We start from the raw sequence: 17,538 nt of genomic DNA, 5'->3' as shown, positions 1-17,538 counted from the left end.
AAAGAAATATATTTACCTCATGCCCTTGCCATAATAACACCAACAAAAACTACACCTATTTCTGAACGTTTAATTCCAACTATTTTACTCCACTTGAGCAAAAACCTTGACAGCTAGAATTGAAAGATAGCAAAATACAAGGACAAAGATGCAAATAAGAAAAAGAAAAACCCTCAACAAGAACATTGTAGCAGTCGTTAGTCGAAATCGGATGCAGGCCAAAAATGTTGGCCATGGCAGTCATTCTTAGCCGCAGGATTCCAATAGGCAGTCACTCTTATCTGCCACGCAAGTGAAAGGAGGACCGCACTTGGGACATTGATTGGCTCTCCCGCCCTCTTATTAAACTGAATTCTCCTCCTTAGCTTCTTTTTCACTACAGCCTATAGGCACTCATCCCCTAACACTGCCAAAGAACCAGGAAAAAGAAAAGGAGAGGCAGAGACACACTTTTGATCAAACTCACCACAACTGGTAATTTATACCTGACAACTCTTTCTCCTGCTACTCTCATCTTTTCTTTTTCTTTTTTTTGTGTGTACGTACTTGTTGTATATCTATCTATATATCTTAGTTCATCTTCTGCTCTTATCAGAGGTGTGGTCTTGTTTTGATGGTTTGCTAGACACTGACACGACCACACAAATACTGAAATACACCGACCTCGTTACTGCTTTCAATCTTGTTTTGGTTCTTCTACTTTAAGGAGTTGAAAAGGGTTGATTTACCAGGATTAACACACTGGCATGCTTTTCATAATTTCTTATAAGATGTGATGGCATGAATACATTGATATCAACTGTTTCTGATTTCCTTGATCATTACGTACGTAGCATGCTTTACTTTCCCATATACAAACTTCTTTTTTACCAGGGAGAAAAGGCATGGTGTTGATGTCCTTTCTATACGTTATTATAAGTGTATTATTCACTCCTTATAGAACTATAGTTGAAGAAGTTTTTAATTTTGTATTTGAAGCCGAGAAACTGAGGGTAGACAAAACATATAATTAAGGCCATATTATCTTTTAGATTTTATGTAGTGTCAGTTTTTAATTAATGATAGAAAATAAGCAACTGATAAAAATTCACGATGATGTCCCAAGGAGATATATAGCTGAGTGGTTTAAACTTTAAGATTTTACTCGGGTGTCTTAAGTTTAAATCATAGGATGAATGGTGGAGATTTAGGCAATTAGAAGACAGTTCCTGTATTAAGACCTAGCATGCCTTCAAATGAACCCTATGCAACAAGGATGACTAGGGCTGAGGTGACTATTGATGTCCAATAATTCTTGGAAAAAGCTTGAGTTTTGTTGTTGTTTTTTTTTTTTTAAGAAAAGGAAAGGAAGATAAAACAATAAAGACAGGAAAGGAAAAGGAGTTGTAAATCCTGAGTGAAGGGCAGAATTACAGCTTTCAACAAACTAACACAGATTCTTCCAATAAGCTATATATAGCTTCCAGCCTTCCTACATTTTTCTTTCTTTCATACCAAAGCACTTGCAACTGCAATTTAAGTTTTTGGCTCTTTTTCATTCCAAAATCTAATTGTATGTGGTATTTTGTATTGGGTTAAGCCTATTTTGAATACAACAGCACTGCATGAATTGTCCAAATGAAACTATGTAAAATGAAATTCAGCTTGATTTCTTAACTTTGTTTGCCGGCACAAAAATTCCTAGGAAGTGTAGTTGGACATATATAATGTTTTCCTGATTTAAGAATTTAGTAAAGTACATAAACCTACATGAATTGTTCCGAGGAGGGTTGTGAACACTGATTTCTGCACTGTGATTTTCTAGCTAAGGTGTTTTGATGGATATAGTTTGTTGGTGGTATTCTGCAGGGGGGAAGATGGACTACTTTTATGGACCAGGAAGGAATCATCTGTTTGTTCCAGGGCCGGTTAACATCCCGGAACCAGTCATTCGGGCAATGAATAGGAACAACGAGGATTACCGTTCACCAGCAATTCCAGCCATGACAAAAACTCTTCTTGAGGATGTGAAGAAGATTTTCAAGACCACCTCAGGAGTTCCATTTCTCATCCCAACCACAGGTACTGTTGCAGCAGTCACCTCACCGGGTCTTAAATTCTAAAATGTTTGTAATTCATCTGGAGCACAAATCCAAATACAGTGAAATGCTTTAGACTTCTTGGATGCCAGTGTGTCGTAAGGATTTTGGAAGTGTTTGATAACTTATGCCATCTTATTGGAGACATTTATTTTTTTATATTTCAGTTAATAGTAGTTTGTGTTAGTTGACGTTGCTATTTTGGTTCAGGCACTGGTGCATGGGAGAGTGCACTTACCAACACATTGTCTCCTGGAGATCGAACTGTGTCTTTCTTGATAGGCCAATTCAGTTTGCTCTGGATTGATCAGCAACAACGCCTTGGTTTCAATGTTGATGTTGTAGAAAGTGACTGGGGTCAAGGTGCCAACCTTGACATCCTGGCCTCAAAACTTGCGGAAGATACTGCACATACCATTAAGGCTGTTTGCATTGTTCACAATGAGACAGCAACTGGAGTTACCAACAACTTGGCTAAAGTTAGAAAAATACTTGGTAAGTGTATATGCTAGTGCTTGTCTGTGGCAAACCTTAGCAGCAATGATAAAGTGCCTATGTATGCTAATAGTCCTTAATCGGTTATATTACTTGCTTAGATGTTTCTCCAAAGAAAATGAAGGATCTTTTCCAGCATAAACTAGTTAAAATATGCGTTGTCTTCAGCATATGATCCTATTACAGTCGTTGACCTTTTATGTTTGTCTAACTTCTGGAACATGAAAGCTAGGCCTGCATGAGTTGCCTGGGGACCGACTGAGGCACCTAAATACAGAGAAAGATCCCTAACTACTCGAGAGTTTTGAGTTGAAACTCGAAAGCGGTGTCCGCTGATCTCCAAGCTTGATGTTGGTTCCCTGAAGGTTATTCAATGTGCAAAATAGTACCTCTTACAGAGGGTTGATTCTAAGTCTTATTTGCACATCTGCTCCAGTGATGTAGTGCTTCTTTTACCTATCCCTAATAAATACTTTAATAGAAGCTTTTCATGGCATTTATAAATCAATGGAGTTTAAAATGCTTGAGTGAAGCATACTGCAGTGTACTTTGTGGTGGATTTTTTAGGGTGGAAGTGGGACTTACGCGGTGCAAATTACGTGGAAAATATAGCGTTCCTCGCCCATTTATTGGAAATGATCAGTTCTAAGCTTCTAATTTTTTGGATTGTTAGATTAGCTTATATGTTTTATTTGACAAACAACATAGAGCTGCTCCAGCATTCAGCTTTTCTCTAATTCTGTGACTTTGGATATTGTAATTCAGTTCTTTCATCGTTTAATTTTAATCTTGATCACGTAAGATGGATCTCGTGTTTTTCAATGATTCTCAGATGACTACAGCCATCCAGCTCTCTTCCTTGTTGATGGAGTGTCCTCCATTTGTGCCCTTGATTTCCGTATGGATGAATGGGGAGTAGATGTGGCTTTAACTGGCTCTCAAAAGGCTCTTTCTCTTCCTACCGGGATGGGTATTGTGTGTGCAAGCCCTAAAGCTATCGAGGCATCTAAAACTGCAAAGTCGGTTAGAGTCTTCTTTGACTGGAAGGACTATTTGAAGTTCTACAACCTCGGAACATTTTGGCCATACACTCCTTCCATCCAATTGTTGTATGGACTTAGAGCAGCACTGGATCTCCTTTTTGAGGAAGGGCTTGAGAATGTGTTTGAAAGGCATGCTCGTCTGGGAAAAGCAACAAGGTTACTCCCTTTTCTTTTATGTTTTCCTTTTAATTATTTCAGAAAGTTATCTCTCAATCATTGAATTGTCTGACAGATGCACAATTCATGACTCCTTGAATTTTAAAATGTAGGCTTGCTGTGGAGGCATGGGGCTTGAAGAACTGTACTCAAAAGGAGGAATGGTTCAGTGACACAGTGACTGCAGTAGTTGTTCCCCCGTACATTGATAGTGCAGAAATTGTTAGGAGGGGATGGAAAAGATACAACTTAAGCTTAGGTTTGGGCCTTAACAAAGTAGCTGGCAAGGTTTTCAGAATAGGGCATCTCGGCAACCTGAACGAGGTAACCTTCATTTCTCAAATCCTTTTGACATGTGCATGTGATTCATTAAACATCATTCAGAAACACCATCTTAAGAATAAATCCAAGAAGGATACTTGAGTACATGAAGACATTGCTGACAGTAGCACACAAATAATCCACAAGAGTGTATATTAAAATAAAAACAATCCTTCAAATTGCATTAAAGAATCATGAAACAATTTGCCTGTGTGACTGTATTCGTTAGCCATGCATCGAGGAGAAAAATAATAAAATTAACGGTAAGAAGTCATTACAATTTGTTACCTATCAGCATTTTGACCTGGTAATTTTGGGCAGACAGACTGCTTTGGAATTGAATGTCCAAGGACTCGTATTCTTGAGTCATAATGTCTAAGGACCCAAACCGAGGATTTGAAAATCCTTCTACTGTCTAAACTTCAAAGCTTCTTTGGATAACTCTTAAACTCTGATCACAGTATAATGGATTAACTAGCTGTAGTTTCCAGCAAAAATGTTCAACTACTGCAACTTTAAGCTTTTATAACTAGGACAAGGTGATGGAGAAATTGAGTCTTAATTACCAGTCATGCTAGCCTGTTTGTGCTAAGACAGTCATAACTCTGCCAAATGGGTCCTGATTCCTTAATCAGACCCTCATTCTCTGTCAAACATTGTAATATTTCCTCTCCTTGTCATTTCCTTTCAAGTTAATGACTAGGAAAATATAAACTCACCATAACAGTCATATTTAATTGTAGCCCTGCCTCATTCTTTTTCTGCATGCAATTTATTTTCTCAGCTGCAATTGCTGGGCTGCCTTGCTGGAGTGGAGATGATACTCAAGGATGTGGGTTACCCAGTAAAGTTGGGAAGTGGAGTAGCAGCTGCTTGTGCTTATCTGCAGAATAATACCCCTCTGATCGCTTCCAGGGTTTGATTGAAATACCATCAATGTAATTATTCTTTTTCTGTCATTCGCTTCCAGAAACACTGAAATAATGTTCTCCTGCCTGTGCTCGTACTATTCTGAGGCTCCCGAGGTCTCGTTATGTAAATCTTTGCCTTTTACTACAAGATCATGTATTTGAAACACCTTCAAATCCAGTCTAGTTTTCTTTTTTGTAGCACATTTAACATTCAATGTCGTATCTGATAATTCATCAACAAGACAGGTGATTCCTAATGCAGATAAGAATTAGATAAGTACTCGTCGGAATTAAATTGTTCCGTGTATTGTGGTTATAAGAGCTATCACTGGATACCAAAGCATATGTATGCTAGGCCGAGTAATGCTAGCATTACTTGAAGTTTCATGGATGCTGATTGCTGAAGATGCTGCTTGGAGAAAAACTTATCTCACATGTCTATAGTTTCTTGATTGAGGCTGGTCTGCCAGTTTTCATTCTTCGCAGTCCCACTCGTTTTTGCTCTGGTATGTGCTCCTCGTATAACTCTCAATTCTCGCGGCATCAGATATACCTCATCGACCAAATCTTCGTCTGATATTTGGATCGATGAGAGTTCTGGTAAGGTCTTGTTTCCAAGAGACTTTCTGGTTTCCGGATTTCCAACATTGGCTTTTGGAATGGATAGTATTTCACAGGTGACGCCCGCTTTTGATTGGCTTTCTCCATCTAAGCCGTAAATACCTGGATTTTAATGGAATCAGATTCAGTTACAGCATGCTTAGAATTCTCTTAATTTAGAGGCTTTCGTATAACATAATGTTTGAAACCAAATATTATTTCAATAATTAGCACACGAACACACGGTACTCCTGTTCCGAGCAAGCATATGACATGATCTCTGCCTCCTTTCTGGCTATGGCCGAGAATAAATGTGTCATATCTCCTTTGGACAGTGGCCCAGGTTTCATTTGTGAATTGGGAATTTTTTTTATCAAGCTCTAGATCTAAACAACAAATTGAAACCCCAATTCAGTTATTCTTATTCTTGGTCAACTCTCGTGGCGTCAGCTGCTATAAAATGAAAGGCCAGTCAAAACCATCTTGGTTTTTTAACGTTATCTTTTATAAAGTCAGAAACTGGGGCTTACTGGGAAACATGTTCAAACCTTTGGTCAAAGAAGGACTTCCACTTCTTCAATCAATCTGTTTAAATGTCCTATCATTCTCCTCGCTTCAACATCTCGGAAAAGTTCCATGGACGAAGATTGCTTTGATCGCCTTCCTGATGCTCTTCTCCTCGTTATCTTCAACAAAGTAGGTGATGCTAAATCTCTCACTCGATGCATCTCAGTCTCCAAGCGCTTCGCTTCGCTTGTCTTCGAAGCCGACACAGTATTTCTCTCCATCCCTCCTCGCAAACACAACCCAAAAGCAGACAACAGATTAAGAAGAAATCTTTTCAAGATTCTTATTAGCAAGTTGATAGCCAAACCACTCCATTTCTTTCATCGTTTCATTGCTGACAGGTCAGATACAGACCGGAAAACTGTTTCTTTTTATTCACCTATAGAAGTCTTGAAGCACTTCCAACAAGCTAAAACTATGCACATGGAGCTTCCTTCTGATGGTGGCATGACAGGATTGGAGGGAAATGATTCATTGCTAAAATGGAAAGCCAGGTTTGGTAGCGAGATAAAGAATTTTGTTATTCTTAGTGCTACATCTTTCCAGAAAAGAATGCAACCTTCATCATCAGACGACTTTTCTGAAAACAACGGAGAAGTCTTAACTGACGGTCAAATGAAGTTACAAATTGTACGGACAATTTCTTGCCTGCTTGCTGCTTCAGCAAGGCATTATTTGATGAGGCAGGTTTTGGAAGAACATCACGCACTTGAAAATATCATAGCAAGTGATGTATGCAAGCAAGGGAGGGTTTGTATGGGAAAGGATGAGGTCGCCGAGATAAGAAATTCAATGAAATCAATGGTGGCAAGTACAGATTCATCTTTGGAGAGGACCCGAGTGCCTGATTTGAGCATGAAGTTGTGGTATGTGCCCGTGCTCGAGTTGCCAGAAAATGGGTACATAATAAGAGGAGCCACCCTAGCTGTGCTTAGGCCCAATGATGATGGGCAGATTGGAAATGGCAGCAAGTCTGATTTGTTTGGTTTTGATGGGGAAGAAAGTGAAAAGAAGGCATTTAATGAAGCTGTGAGAGAGATAGTGAAGATGAAGAAGAGCTATCTAATGACAATGGATTCCTTTTGATTTGTGAAGTTAAACCAATTTTATGTTCATTTTGACATGATTCATGTGTTTGAAATGTCTGAATCGCAATTTTCTTTGATTTGACGAGTTAATTATCAGCACACACGAGCGTGATTCTATAAAATAACACATAAATCTTGACAATATTAAATTAAAAATTTGAACTGGTAATGCCCAATTCTATCCCTTTTTATTGATTCAATTACAGAAAATACCCTTTCTTTTGTGTGAAAACTTTCTTGCAACGTGTCCTTTTCAAAATTGTACTTGCCAGCCCTCAAATCAACACCATGGTTGTTAAAAATGCGTTTTGACTCGTAAAATCAAACGATTTTACAAGTTAAAACACAGAAAACATGTAGAATCAGGGTTAAAACTCGAAAATCAGCAAAATCAGGTTAACTCGATCAAACTCGCAGAAAAATCGGTTGACTCGTAAAAAATGTTATGTTTTCCCGAGTTTAGCAAACTGTTCTGCGAATGGAAAATTAGAAATGCAACAAGCCAACAAATATTGACTTAGGGCAGTAATCTATTTTCTTTCCCAAATTCCCAATTCCCACCCGAGTGCCCGACCTCGTCCCTGTCTCGCGACTTCGTTCCTGTCTCAAGGTTACCCCCTGTGACTTCATCGTCCCTGTTTCACACGGTCACACTCACACCCTCCTTAACTCCAGAGTCCAGACTTCATCCCCTCTCTGTCTCACACTCTAGAGCGAGACGAAGGTAAGAATTGGGAACCCAAGCTTTGTTTTTTTTTTTTTTTTTTTCTGTCTAATGGTGGTGAATCCTGATTAAAGACAAAAAATGATCTGGGTTTGCTGTGAATTTATGTTCATCTTCTGGGTTTGCTTCTACAATCGGTGATTAGTCTTGGAACCGAATGCCCTGTTTGATCTTGCTTGCTTTGGTAGTCTTGGAACCGAATGCCTTTTGTTGTAAAACTGCATCTGTTTGGAATGCCTTTTGAGCTTGAATGTTCAATTGTATTATCAATCATGTGGATGCCAAGCTGTGATTCTGTGAATGTATTTTGCTGCAAGACGCAAGTAATATGTGATTCTGTGAATGTATTTTTCTATCAATTCTCCCTTTCTTTCGTTTTCCCATTGATCAGTTCTGGAACCTGTGATTCTGTGAATGTATTTTGCTGCAAGACGCAAGTAATATGTGATTATATAATCGTACCAGAAGAAAATCATTTTGATCGAAGACTGCGTAGATAGATTCAGAAAAATGGGAGGCTAATTAGAGGATGGACTATGAAGTGAGTAAATGGTTCCAGAATTGCTAATCAGAAAATTAGTGAAAGAAGGAAAAGAATATATTGCTGTTTATATTGAAAATTGAAGATTTATATTGTTTATTTTACTTTTATTTCAATTATGTAATTTAATATATTTGGATATTTGTATTGTTTAAAATATTTTACTTGCGATTTTAGTTCAAAAAATTTTACTTTCGATTTTATGATTTTTAGTTAAAAATTTTTACTTCCGATTTTACGATTCGAGTTTACGAGTCGAGTTTAAATTGTATGTTCTGTATCGTGTCAAAAAAACGTTTTTGACAACCTTGATCAACACCTTCGCTGATTTTATAATACCTTAACTACCCTCATTTCTAAGGCCATAGCCAAACACGATATTTGAGGTGATGTTTTTCCTCTCCATTTACTGTTTTTAAGGTGATGCCAGAATTAGCACCTATAGTCAACTCTTGGCACTAGTGGGGTTGAATTATTATTTTTTAAAAAAAAATTGATGTGTTAGGGGTTAAATAAGATTAAAAATATATATATAAAAAAATCATGATAAAAATATAATTCTAGTAGTAGTAAGGGTTGAATCAATTTAAGATATTATACTAAACCAGTGATTTAAATCAAAAGATTTGAATAACCCATAAAAAAATAAAAAAAAATAATCTTTTTTTATATAAAAAAAATATAACTCAATCAATCAAGTGATGGAAGATCATGAAGTTTAATTTTCAATCAATCAAGTATTAAAAGATAAAATTAAGAAAATAATTTTAAAAATAAAAATTATAATAATAAATATAAAATAAATTCTATATTTTATTAATGAGTGAAATTAAAAAAAAAATAGTAAAAGGAAAAGATTTGAAAAGAATGATGATCAAAATTAATATAATAAATAAAAATAATGTTGTAATTAAAGGGTGAAATTGAAAAAAATAATAACTTTTATAAAAGAGTCGAGAAAAAAAATTAGAAATCAAAACTACGAGAACCAGATTGAAAAATATAATATTGTCAATTTGAATTGAATGGTGAAATTAAAAATTACTAAAACTTCTACAAAAGAACTAAGGATAAAAATTAAAAATTATGAGAATGAGAACCATACTGGAGAATATAATATCTAGTAAATTGAAATTAAATGATGAAATTAAAAATAAATTAAATATCTATAAAAATATCAATACCAAAAACTAGAAATCAAAAGAATAAGAATTGAAGTTCAAATTTTAACAGCAAATAGGGTCGATTTATAATTGTTTTTTAAAGGAGAAAGAAAAGAAGGAAAATAAAAAAGGTCATCAATGTCAAAAACAAACCACCAATGAAAACATACGTCGCACCAATAAAAATAAGACATGATAACGCTTTTAATGACATGATGGGGATGATATGTTGGATGTTCGGAGGTGGTGAGGCCAATGACTTCCATGCATCTCTTGGTGTCATACACACACGTCCAGCCTTTTGTTTTGTTTTAGTAAAATACAAAATTGCTCATGGGTTAGCTTTATAATTACAAAAAAATCACTATGAAAAGCTGAAAATACAATTTTACCTCATGCTTAATTTTTCAAAAGGTATTTTTGTATTTTGACTATGCATTTTAATCATTCATTATTTTTTATATCTATGCAAATATCAAAGTACCTCCAACTTCAATTATAATAATAAAAAAATCATTGTGAAAATAAAAAAAATCCCTTGACTCCATGTTTATTTTTTTATAATGATATTTTAATTATTTTATTGTGTAATTAAGATGAGAAATATATATATATATATATATATATATATATATATCCATTGCCTCCATTCTATTTAATAAAAAATACCTCAATGCTCTTATAAGCCTATTTTAATTTTTTTTGGTGTAGGAAAAAAAAGTCACTTACATTGTTACAGTGAAAGATTACAATAAGTCTTGAGCTAGAGTACTCTCTCAGGAGATTTTAATTCTTTTTTATATTGATTAAAACTAAGTATTTTAAGGAATAATCTTAAAAACGACATCCTAGTATCAATCCAATGGAGTAATAAATCATTTTAATGTTAACCCCAAAATTTAACTGAAAAAGAAATCCTTACATTTTAATCCAACCATTTGAAGTTAATTTAATGTACCTAATAATTTGATCTTTTTTTTTATGATCACAAGTGGTCCGTCGATTGAATGGAACCAGTGTGAGCTGATAATCGGGTCAGTTTGTGTGAGCACCGAAACAGAGAAGGCCCAATGGACCATAAGCCTAGCCCCGCCTATTTGTAACTCGAGAGGACAGCAGACTTGAAAAAACGTTAGGGTTTTAGGGTGGTCGAAATTCAGCAAACTCCGAGCTCCAACTCTACGGAGCCCTTCGCTCTCTCAAGCAACAAAACAAACACCAAGTAACTTGTAGCAATTACTCTTTATTTTTTTTACAGCTTCAATTTTTTGTTCTTTATTTGCAAAACCCGTTTCTCTTAACTCTATAATAATTTCTTGATATCCCATTTCCTTAGCTTTGCTAGTTTTTTGTCTGCAAACTGTTTGTTATAGTGCTTGAGAGAAGCTAAAGCTTTTTCTTCCTTTTTTTTTTTCACCTTTTGGGTTTAAGTTGAAAGTAGAATTTGAGAAAGCATAGAAGACAATGGATGGAAGATTAGCGAATACATGGAGATTAACAGTGAACGAGAAGAAATTCATAGAGACTGCTTTGGCTTCAAACCTTAGAATTGATGGTCGTAATCCTCTTGAGTATCGCAAAATTACCATCAAGTTTGGAAGGCAAGTTGCTTTTTAGTACTTTTTCTTGTATTTCTTTTGTTTTCCAGTTATGTTTCATCTTTCAAGCTCTCCTTTTTGGTTTTACACATTTTCCCGTTTTGTTATACCTGTTTTTTGCTATATAAAAGTTGATTTACTTTTGGTTTAAATGATGCATAGGAGTTGCAAGAGGAAAAGAATAACGGGGTTCCTTTGATGAGTTGTTATTGTGTCATAATTGCTAGTGTCTTGCCATTGTTTGGTTTTGTTTTTGAAGATCGGAGAGCTTTATGGTTGATTGTTAATGTATATTGGGATTGGGGTTGATTGAATGGTATTTTGGTCATGGTAAATTTGCAGAGAAGATGGATCATCAGAGGTGCAGCTAGGACAGACTCATGTAATGGGTTTTGTGACAGGTCAATTAGTTCAGCCTTATCAAGACCGACAGAATGAAGGGACACTTTCTATTTTTACCGAGTTCTCTCCGATGGCTGATCCTTCATTCGAACCAGGCCGCCCTGGGGAATCTGCAGTGGAGTTGGGCCGTATAGTTGATCGTGGTCTAAGGTGATTAGTGTCTTTACTTATATTTTTTTAGCATAATTTCTTATGTCTACTGGCTCGATGTTTTTCTTTGCTGTTCAGTTTTAGCATGAAATGCTTCCCTAAGAATACTGTATTTGTACAAACATGTGTGTATATGTGTGTTCACATGAATGTTCACAATCATATGTGAATATGACATTGATGATGCCAAATTGTTTTGGATGGAGTAAATTTGGTTTTTCTTTTTTACACTTTTTTTCTCCCTTGAGGGATACCATGTCAGGGCCTTCTTAGAAAGTGTCAGCACTGCTTATGTAACTTATGTTAGTCCCTTCAAAAGAATACAGATTTATAATATAGTTCAACTTTGATTAAATATTTAAGTGACCTTTCAGGGAGAGCAGGGCTGTGGATACAGAATCGCTTTGTGTTCTTGCCGGGAAGTTAGTGTGGGCCATTCGTATTGACCTTCATATCCTAGACAATGGGGGGTAAGCTATGTTAAATTTGTTGTTTAGTTTTCTGCCTTTTATGTATGTTCTTAAGCTAATTATTTTAAGTAGAAATTTCTCTCATTAAGATCTCCTGAATATTTTTTTCTTTGTTTCTTCTTTTACTAATGCTACATAGTTATTATTTGACTAATACTCACTCATCAATTTTGCAAACAGAAATCTTGTTGATGCTGCCAATATTGCTGCCTTAGCCTCTCTCTTAACGTTTAGAAGACCAGAATGCACTTTAGGAGGTGAAGATGGTCAAGAAGTGATAGTACATCCACCAGAGGTTGGCTAATTAATGCTTTTAATTATTTACTTGTAATGGAAGCTTGGATTTCAACCAAGGAAGCATTTTCTTAGTTCTGTGTTTTTACCTTTAAGAACAACTTGGCTTGTAAAATTTACCCTTATTGGATTCGTGCTTAATATCAATTGATACCTCAAACAATCAGAAAATAAAAGTATTGAACTTATTTTGTTTATCATGTCACACTTGAGACCTTTTCAAGCTGACTATCCTTCTTTGTCTAGCCATCATTCTGGTTGCTGTTATACACAACTCAGATGATCGGTGCTTTCCAATCTCATATGCATTCTATAAGTCTGACAGTAGCGGTGAAAATTACTAATGTATCAGATTAATTGGATAACTGTTGTATGGGAGTGGAGAATGGTTTCATCATAATGTATGGGATAGAGTTTGTAAAGAATTTTTGCCTCTTTATATAAGTTCATTTGACTAATTGTACACCTAATAATTCAACTTGTTTAACTCATTGTGTTCCATGCAAGGTAATGTGGTATTAGGCCTTAACAAAATGATAATCCTAGAAACTGTGGTTCATGATGCCATGCTGGTCCAAAATTATTCTCTTAAAGTTGCTTAATGTCTATGAAGTTTCCTAAAATTTGAACTTGGAAGTAGCAATGAAGATTGAATTGTGTCTTGTTTAGAATAAGGGTAAAACAGGGTGTGCTTGCCAGAACTGTTTTCACCATCGTCGTGCATTACAGCTGTGTGTATTTACTTCATAGAAATAACGATATCATCGGCTTATTAGAAGTAGTTGAAAGCTTTCATCACTGGTGTTAAGAGCAATTGTTTGTGAGGAAGTTGTGCCCAGGCATTGTATTTTAAATAGACTGTTTACCTTCAGGATAAGATCCTAACACAACACTCTTTAATAAGGTCTCTAGAAAGTCACAGACAGAGGAAAACTTTATAACTTCAGAAGTAGCCATATTTCCATGATCTACATCTTGAATTTGTCCACATAAAAAAAATGGACCATTTACTCTGAACTGGAGATTCAGAGGTCCTTGTTAGAAACCTTCCCTGTTTCTTCTCCCATTAAATGTTATAGGCTGTGATGATATTGTTGTGGCAGTTACATGTCAGACTTTTTGATGTTTTATCAACTTTAGCCATTTGCATTTTTCATATTGTTAAGTTGATTGTTATCCATTGCATTGTGACAGGAAAGAGAGCCACTTCCTTTGATAGTCCACCATCTCCCTATAGCAATAACTTTTTCATTTTTCGGTGGTGAGGGCAAAATGGTGGGCAGATTTATACTACAATTCTTTTTGTGTGTCCACTCCTGATGCATATTGATGTTGAGCTTGAAAAGCTCATCACCTGGTTCTTTTAATCTGAACTTGTGCTATGTAGGTTGTTGATCCTACCCAAAGTGAGGAGGCTGTTATGGGTGGAAGAATGACTGTAACGGTTAATGCGAATGGTGACATTTGTGCAATTCAGAAACCTGGAGGGGAGGGTGTGCCACAGAGTGCTATTATGCATTGTTTGCAACTTGCTTCTTTGAGTGCTGAATCCATAACAAAGAAGATAAAAAATGCAGTGAGTTTCTTCTCCAGAAATTTTTTTGAATGTTGAGGTGCCATTTCTTTTCCAATGCCAAATATGCGTGCTCTTTTAATGCAATCTATTCTTTTCCTTTTCCTTTTCCTTTGTCAGTTTGCTGCTTCTAGAAAAACGTGGCCATGGGATTGTCTTTTGTTCCAAAACTAATTTTATTGTGTGATTTGATTTAGGTTGAAGCATACAACACAGAGAGAGCATTACGCAAGATCAAGCGCCACCCTACTTCTGGTGCTGGCAATGTTAGTGTAGCTGCTCTTGATGTAACAGAGCAAAATAAAACCGTTGAGCAGGTGGAAGTTAGTGAGTTGTCAAGGCATCATATGGAGAGATTAAAGTTGGTACCTGATGAAACCTGCAGCGGTAGAGGTAATGACAATGATGGTGATATCAAACCATCTAAACAAGGTGGAACAGGTCGAGGACAGGGCAATGCTATGAATTTTCTTGGGGGTCCATCAAGCTGGTATGGTGCTAGTACTCTCCAATGTTTTTTTGAAGTGCAAACCTGCTCTTCCAAAAGAAGATTTTGCATCCATCGTTAAAATCATAATCATGAACTTAGTTTGTTGAAGATAGAAGAAAGTTTTCTGAATTATGAATTTGATTACCTGAGAATGATCTCTTGACCCTAAAGCAATTTAATAACATTAGTTTCCAGACCATTTCTCTGCTATATACTTTAATGTTAGTTTATTGCTCTTTGTGATGGATTCAAGTCTGTATGATTATGACTAATGCAAAGAGAGAGTGAGAGCTGTGGAACTGGCATCTAATTAAATATCTCATAAGCTGGTTAGTTATTAACTCACCTGGATTTGCAGTAATTAGAAATTCTATAGAATTATAATAGGCCTTTCTTCTTGTTCTTGTGCTTTGGAAACTCTAATCTATTTGGTTTAATAAATTTTCAACTTGATTCTTTTCCTATTTTTTGCGTGATTGCTTTTAAAAAGTGATGCAAATCTTCTTTTTTCCTCTCCTCAGGGATCCTTATTCGAAGGTCGTTGATCCTGATTCCCTGAAAGCCTCTCTAGCCTCACGTGGTATGCAACTTGTACATTTTTCTTAGAAGTACAAGAAATTACCTTTGCTTCTCTCCTGCTTGTAAATGATTTCACTCATTTTGCACCTGCAAGGTTCTTAGTTCACTTGATAAGTAATACTGTATAAACTCTGAAGCAAAACTCCCCCCATCAAAGAGAATTTAACGCAGACTTCAAACTGTTCTTTTTTTATGGGAGGCAACTCTTAAATAAATTTCACAAAGAAACAAATCTTTTTTTTTTTCGAAAGGTACAGAATAGGTAGTTGGAGCTTCATGAGTAAGTTGACAAAGAGGCTGCAGATCTCCTGCTATGCTGTTGTTCCGTGGCAAGAAAGTTAACCTTCTTTATTCTGACTGGTAGCATTTTATGTGAATTAATAATATATTATGCCTGGGCATTGGCTGTGGGAGAGTAGAGTAGCAGTAGTATTCCATAAAACAGGGTGCAGTTACCATAGATTGATTTAATACATCTTATGGTGGCCACAGACCTTCTGTCTGTATACAAGGTGCTTTAATCATTATTTTGGTGAAATAATGGATAATGAACCCATATATGCATTCTATGTGTATATTTCTTTGAAAGGGCAACCTGATAGACTTTTTTCAAGTGTTTTTTGTGCCAATGCAACATAGCTTATTAGTAATTTGTGTCGTGTGTGAAATATGCAGGAGTATCAACACAGCATGTGAAACAAAAAGGAAGCGAGGAAAATAGTCCCAAAACTGATCCAGAGAAACCAACCGAAGATATTAAACAAGCAACTTTAGCTACAGATACATCTGGAACTGCACTGCAAACAAATGGAGAGAAAACATTGAAGGATGCTGTGAAGCCCAAGAACAAGAGGAGAAAGAGAGCTTCTCCCAGCATGAAAGGAAGTTAGATGAAATTCTGAGCAGAAAAACATCTACCTTGCAGGTATGCCGGTGCAGTCTTTTGGGAACATGATCCATTTGCTTATTGTTTTAATGAACTCCTTTTGGTTTCATTTGTCATGGAAGCTCCATGTCACCGCCCTGTATAACACTCAGATAGAGAGAGGCCTGCCCTCTTTCTTTTCTTACACCATCTTAAATGAGTGGAATATCAGTGCTATATCGTGTGTAGGTTTCTCCTGACAAATTGGGTCCATTCTGTCATTTAATGAAGTCGATTATCACCCTTGAAATTTTCATGGTACTGATTGTCGATCCTTTTCAGATCTTTGACACATGCTTCCTTCAAGTCCCCCTTTATTACAATTAAGGGTAACTGGTGTTGGAAAATTCAACTTCATATTCAACAGTGAAAGACAAGAATGAACCAGCAGTGGCCAGGATATACTGAAGTGGAGACCAGAAAGAGACTACTCTGAACTCTCTTAATGATTGTCTCTTGCTAATGGATTTACACGTGTTGGCTGCATGGGTATTGTCACCCCCTTTGCTTGTGCTGCTTAAAGTTGCCCTTTATCTTCCCCCCCCCCCCCTTTTTGAAGTTTAGATAGGTCAAACTTTTTAGAGATGCTATTTTCATGGCAGTGGTGCTTTGCTTTGACGACGTATGCTGTGTTTCTTACAATGTTCGAGGATATAGCTAGTGAGAGGGAGTGAATTCAAATTGTAATTCTCCTCTTCAGAGAAGTGTATTTTTTTTTGTATCAGGTAAGTCTTTGCTGTCGATCTCTTTTGTGGGGGGCCTGTTCTTTGTTTCAAGCAACACAAGAATAGGAAACGAAACATCTATTCAACCAAGCCTGGTGCAAAATCTGATATCAGGATTATGCAAGTCTCACTGCTATATATTTATCATTTCATTTCATTTCCTTGCGCATTTTCTTCACGTGTGATTGATTAATTCAAAATGCGTTGCATGCTAATAATCTCTTACGTCACTGCTGTTATTTTTCTTAATTCCGTGCACCGATGCATGGGGAAATGCTCTGCTGTTTCATGCAGATGAGACTCCTGGCTTTAGGACAAGCCGACGCACCCAACCTGTATGCAAAGATAATTTGTTTTCCACCACAAATTGCAGGGTTGGTATTTATATCAATTCAAGGCACTCCTATTGTGTGCACTTGTTTTATTGTCGTCTTTATTTTTTTCTAGTTTTACTTGTGAATGAACAAATATTTAGAAAGCTGAATTTTTTTATTAATAATTAATTTTTTATATATATATTTTGAATTGTTTTAAAGCGATATATCAAAAATAACTTTTTAAAAATAAAAAATATTATTTTAATATATTTCAATATAAAAAATATTTTAAAAAATATATATAATTATATTTCTAAACAAGCTTTTA

The 17,538-nt window shown here is 36.0% G+C and overlaps 3 protein-coding genes across 8 annotated transcripts; all 3 read left to right on the top strand.

The window, feature by feature from the left end:
- The first annotated feature begins 224 nt into the window (after positions 1-224).
- Positions 225-5,205, top strand: LOC118035180 (serine--glyoxylate aminotransferase). The gene is made up of 6 exons (XM_035040694.2): positions 225-474; positions 1,849-2,061; positions 2,289-2,573; positions 3,406-3,772; positions 3,886-4,096; positions 4,878-5,205. The coding sequence occupies exons 2-6, from the start codon at positions 1,857-1,859 to the stop codon at positions 5,013-5,015; spliced, it is 1,206 nt and encodes a 401-aa protein (XP_034896585.1). The 5' UTR covers positions 225-474; positions 1,849-1,856; the 3' UTR covers positions 5,016-5,205.
- Positions 5,077-7,257, top strand: LOC118035268 (F-box protein At4g18380-like). The gene is made up of 3 exons (XM_035040805.1): positions 5,077-5,128; positions 5,491-5,681; positions 6,121-7,257. Exons 1-3 carry the CDS (start codon positions 5,077-5,079, stop codon positions 7,255-7,257), a joined length of 1,380 nt encoding a protein of 459 aa, XP_034896696.1.
- Positions 7,258-10,765: 3,508 nt separating this feature from the next.
- LOC118035181 (exosome complex component RRP45A) lies at positions 10,766-17,054 on the top strand. 6 transcript variants are annotated; one of them, XM_035040696.2, is made up of 11 exons: positions 10,766-10,909; positions 11,129-11,288; positions 11,628-11,837; positions 12,212-12,307; positions 12,488-12,602; positions 13,796-13,876; positions 13,989-14,177; positions 14,372-14,664; positions 15,186-15,244; positions 15,919-16,168; positions 16,451-17,054. In XM_035040696.2, exons 2-10 carry the CDS (start codon positions 11,152-11,154, stop codon positions 16,131-16,133), a joined length of 1,395 nt encoding a protein of 464 aa, XP_034896587.1. In that variant the 5' UTR covers positions 10,766-10,909; positions 11,129-11,151; the 3' UTR covers positions 16,134-16,168; positions 16,451-17,054. The 6 variants fall into 6 exon arrangements, 4 of the variants coding, with proteins under 4 accessions (XP_034896587.1, XP_034896586.1, XP_073267624.1 ...); XM_035040695.2 differs by having other exon boundaries at positions 10,783-10,909; positions 11,119-11,288; XR_012170779.1 differs by adding an exon at positions 16,252-16,353 and having other exon boundaries at positions 10,810-11,288.
- Positions 17,055-17,538: the final 484 nt, after the last annotated feature.

Source organism: Populus alba, chromosome 9 (genome assembly GCF_005239225.2).
Source record: "Populus alba chromosome 9, ASM523922v2, whole genome shotgun sequence".
Taxonomy (NCBI): Eukaryota; Viridiplantae; Streptophyta; class Magnoliopsida; order Malpighiales; family Salicaceae; genus Populus; species Populus alba.
The sequence above is the reverse complement of the archived record's forward strand: the minus strand, read 5'-3'. Positions and strand labels throughout refer to the sequence as shown.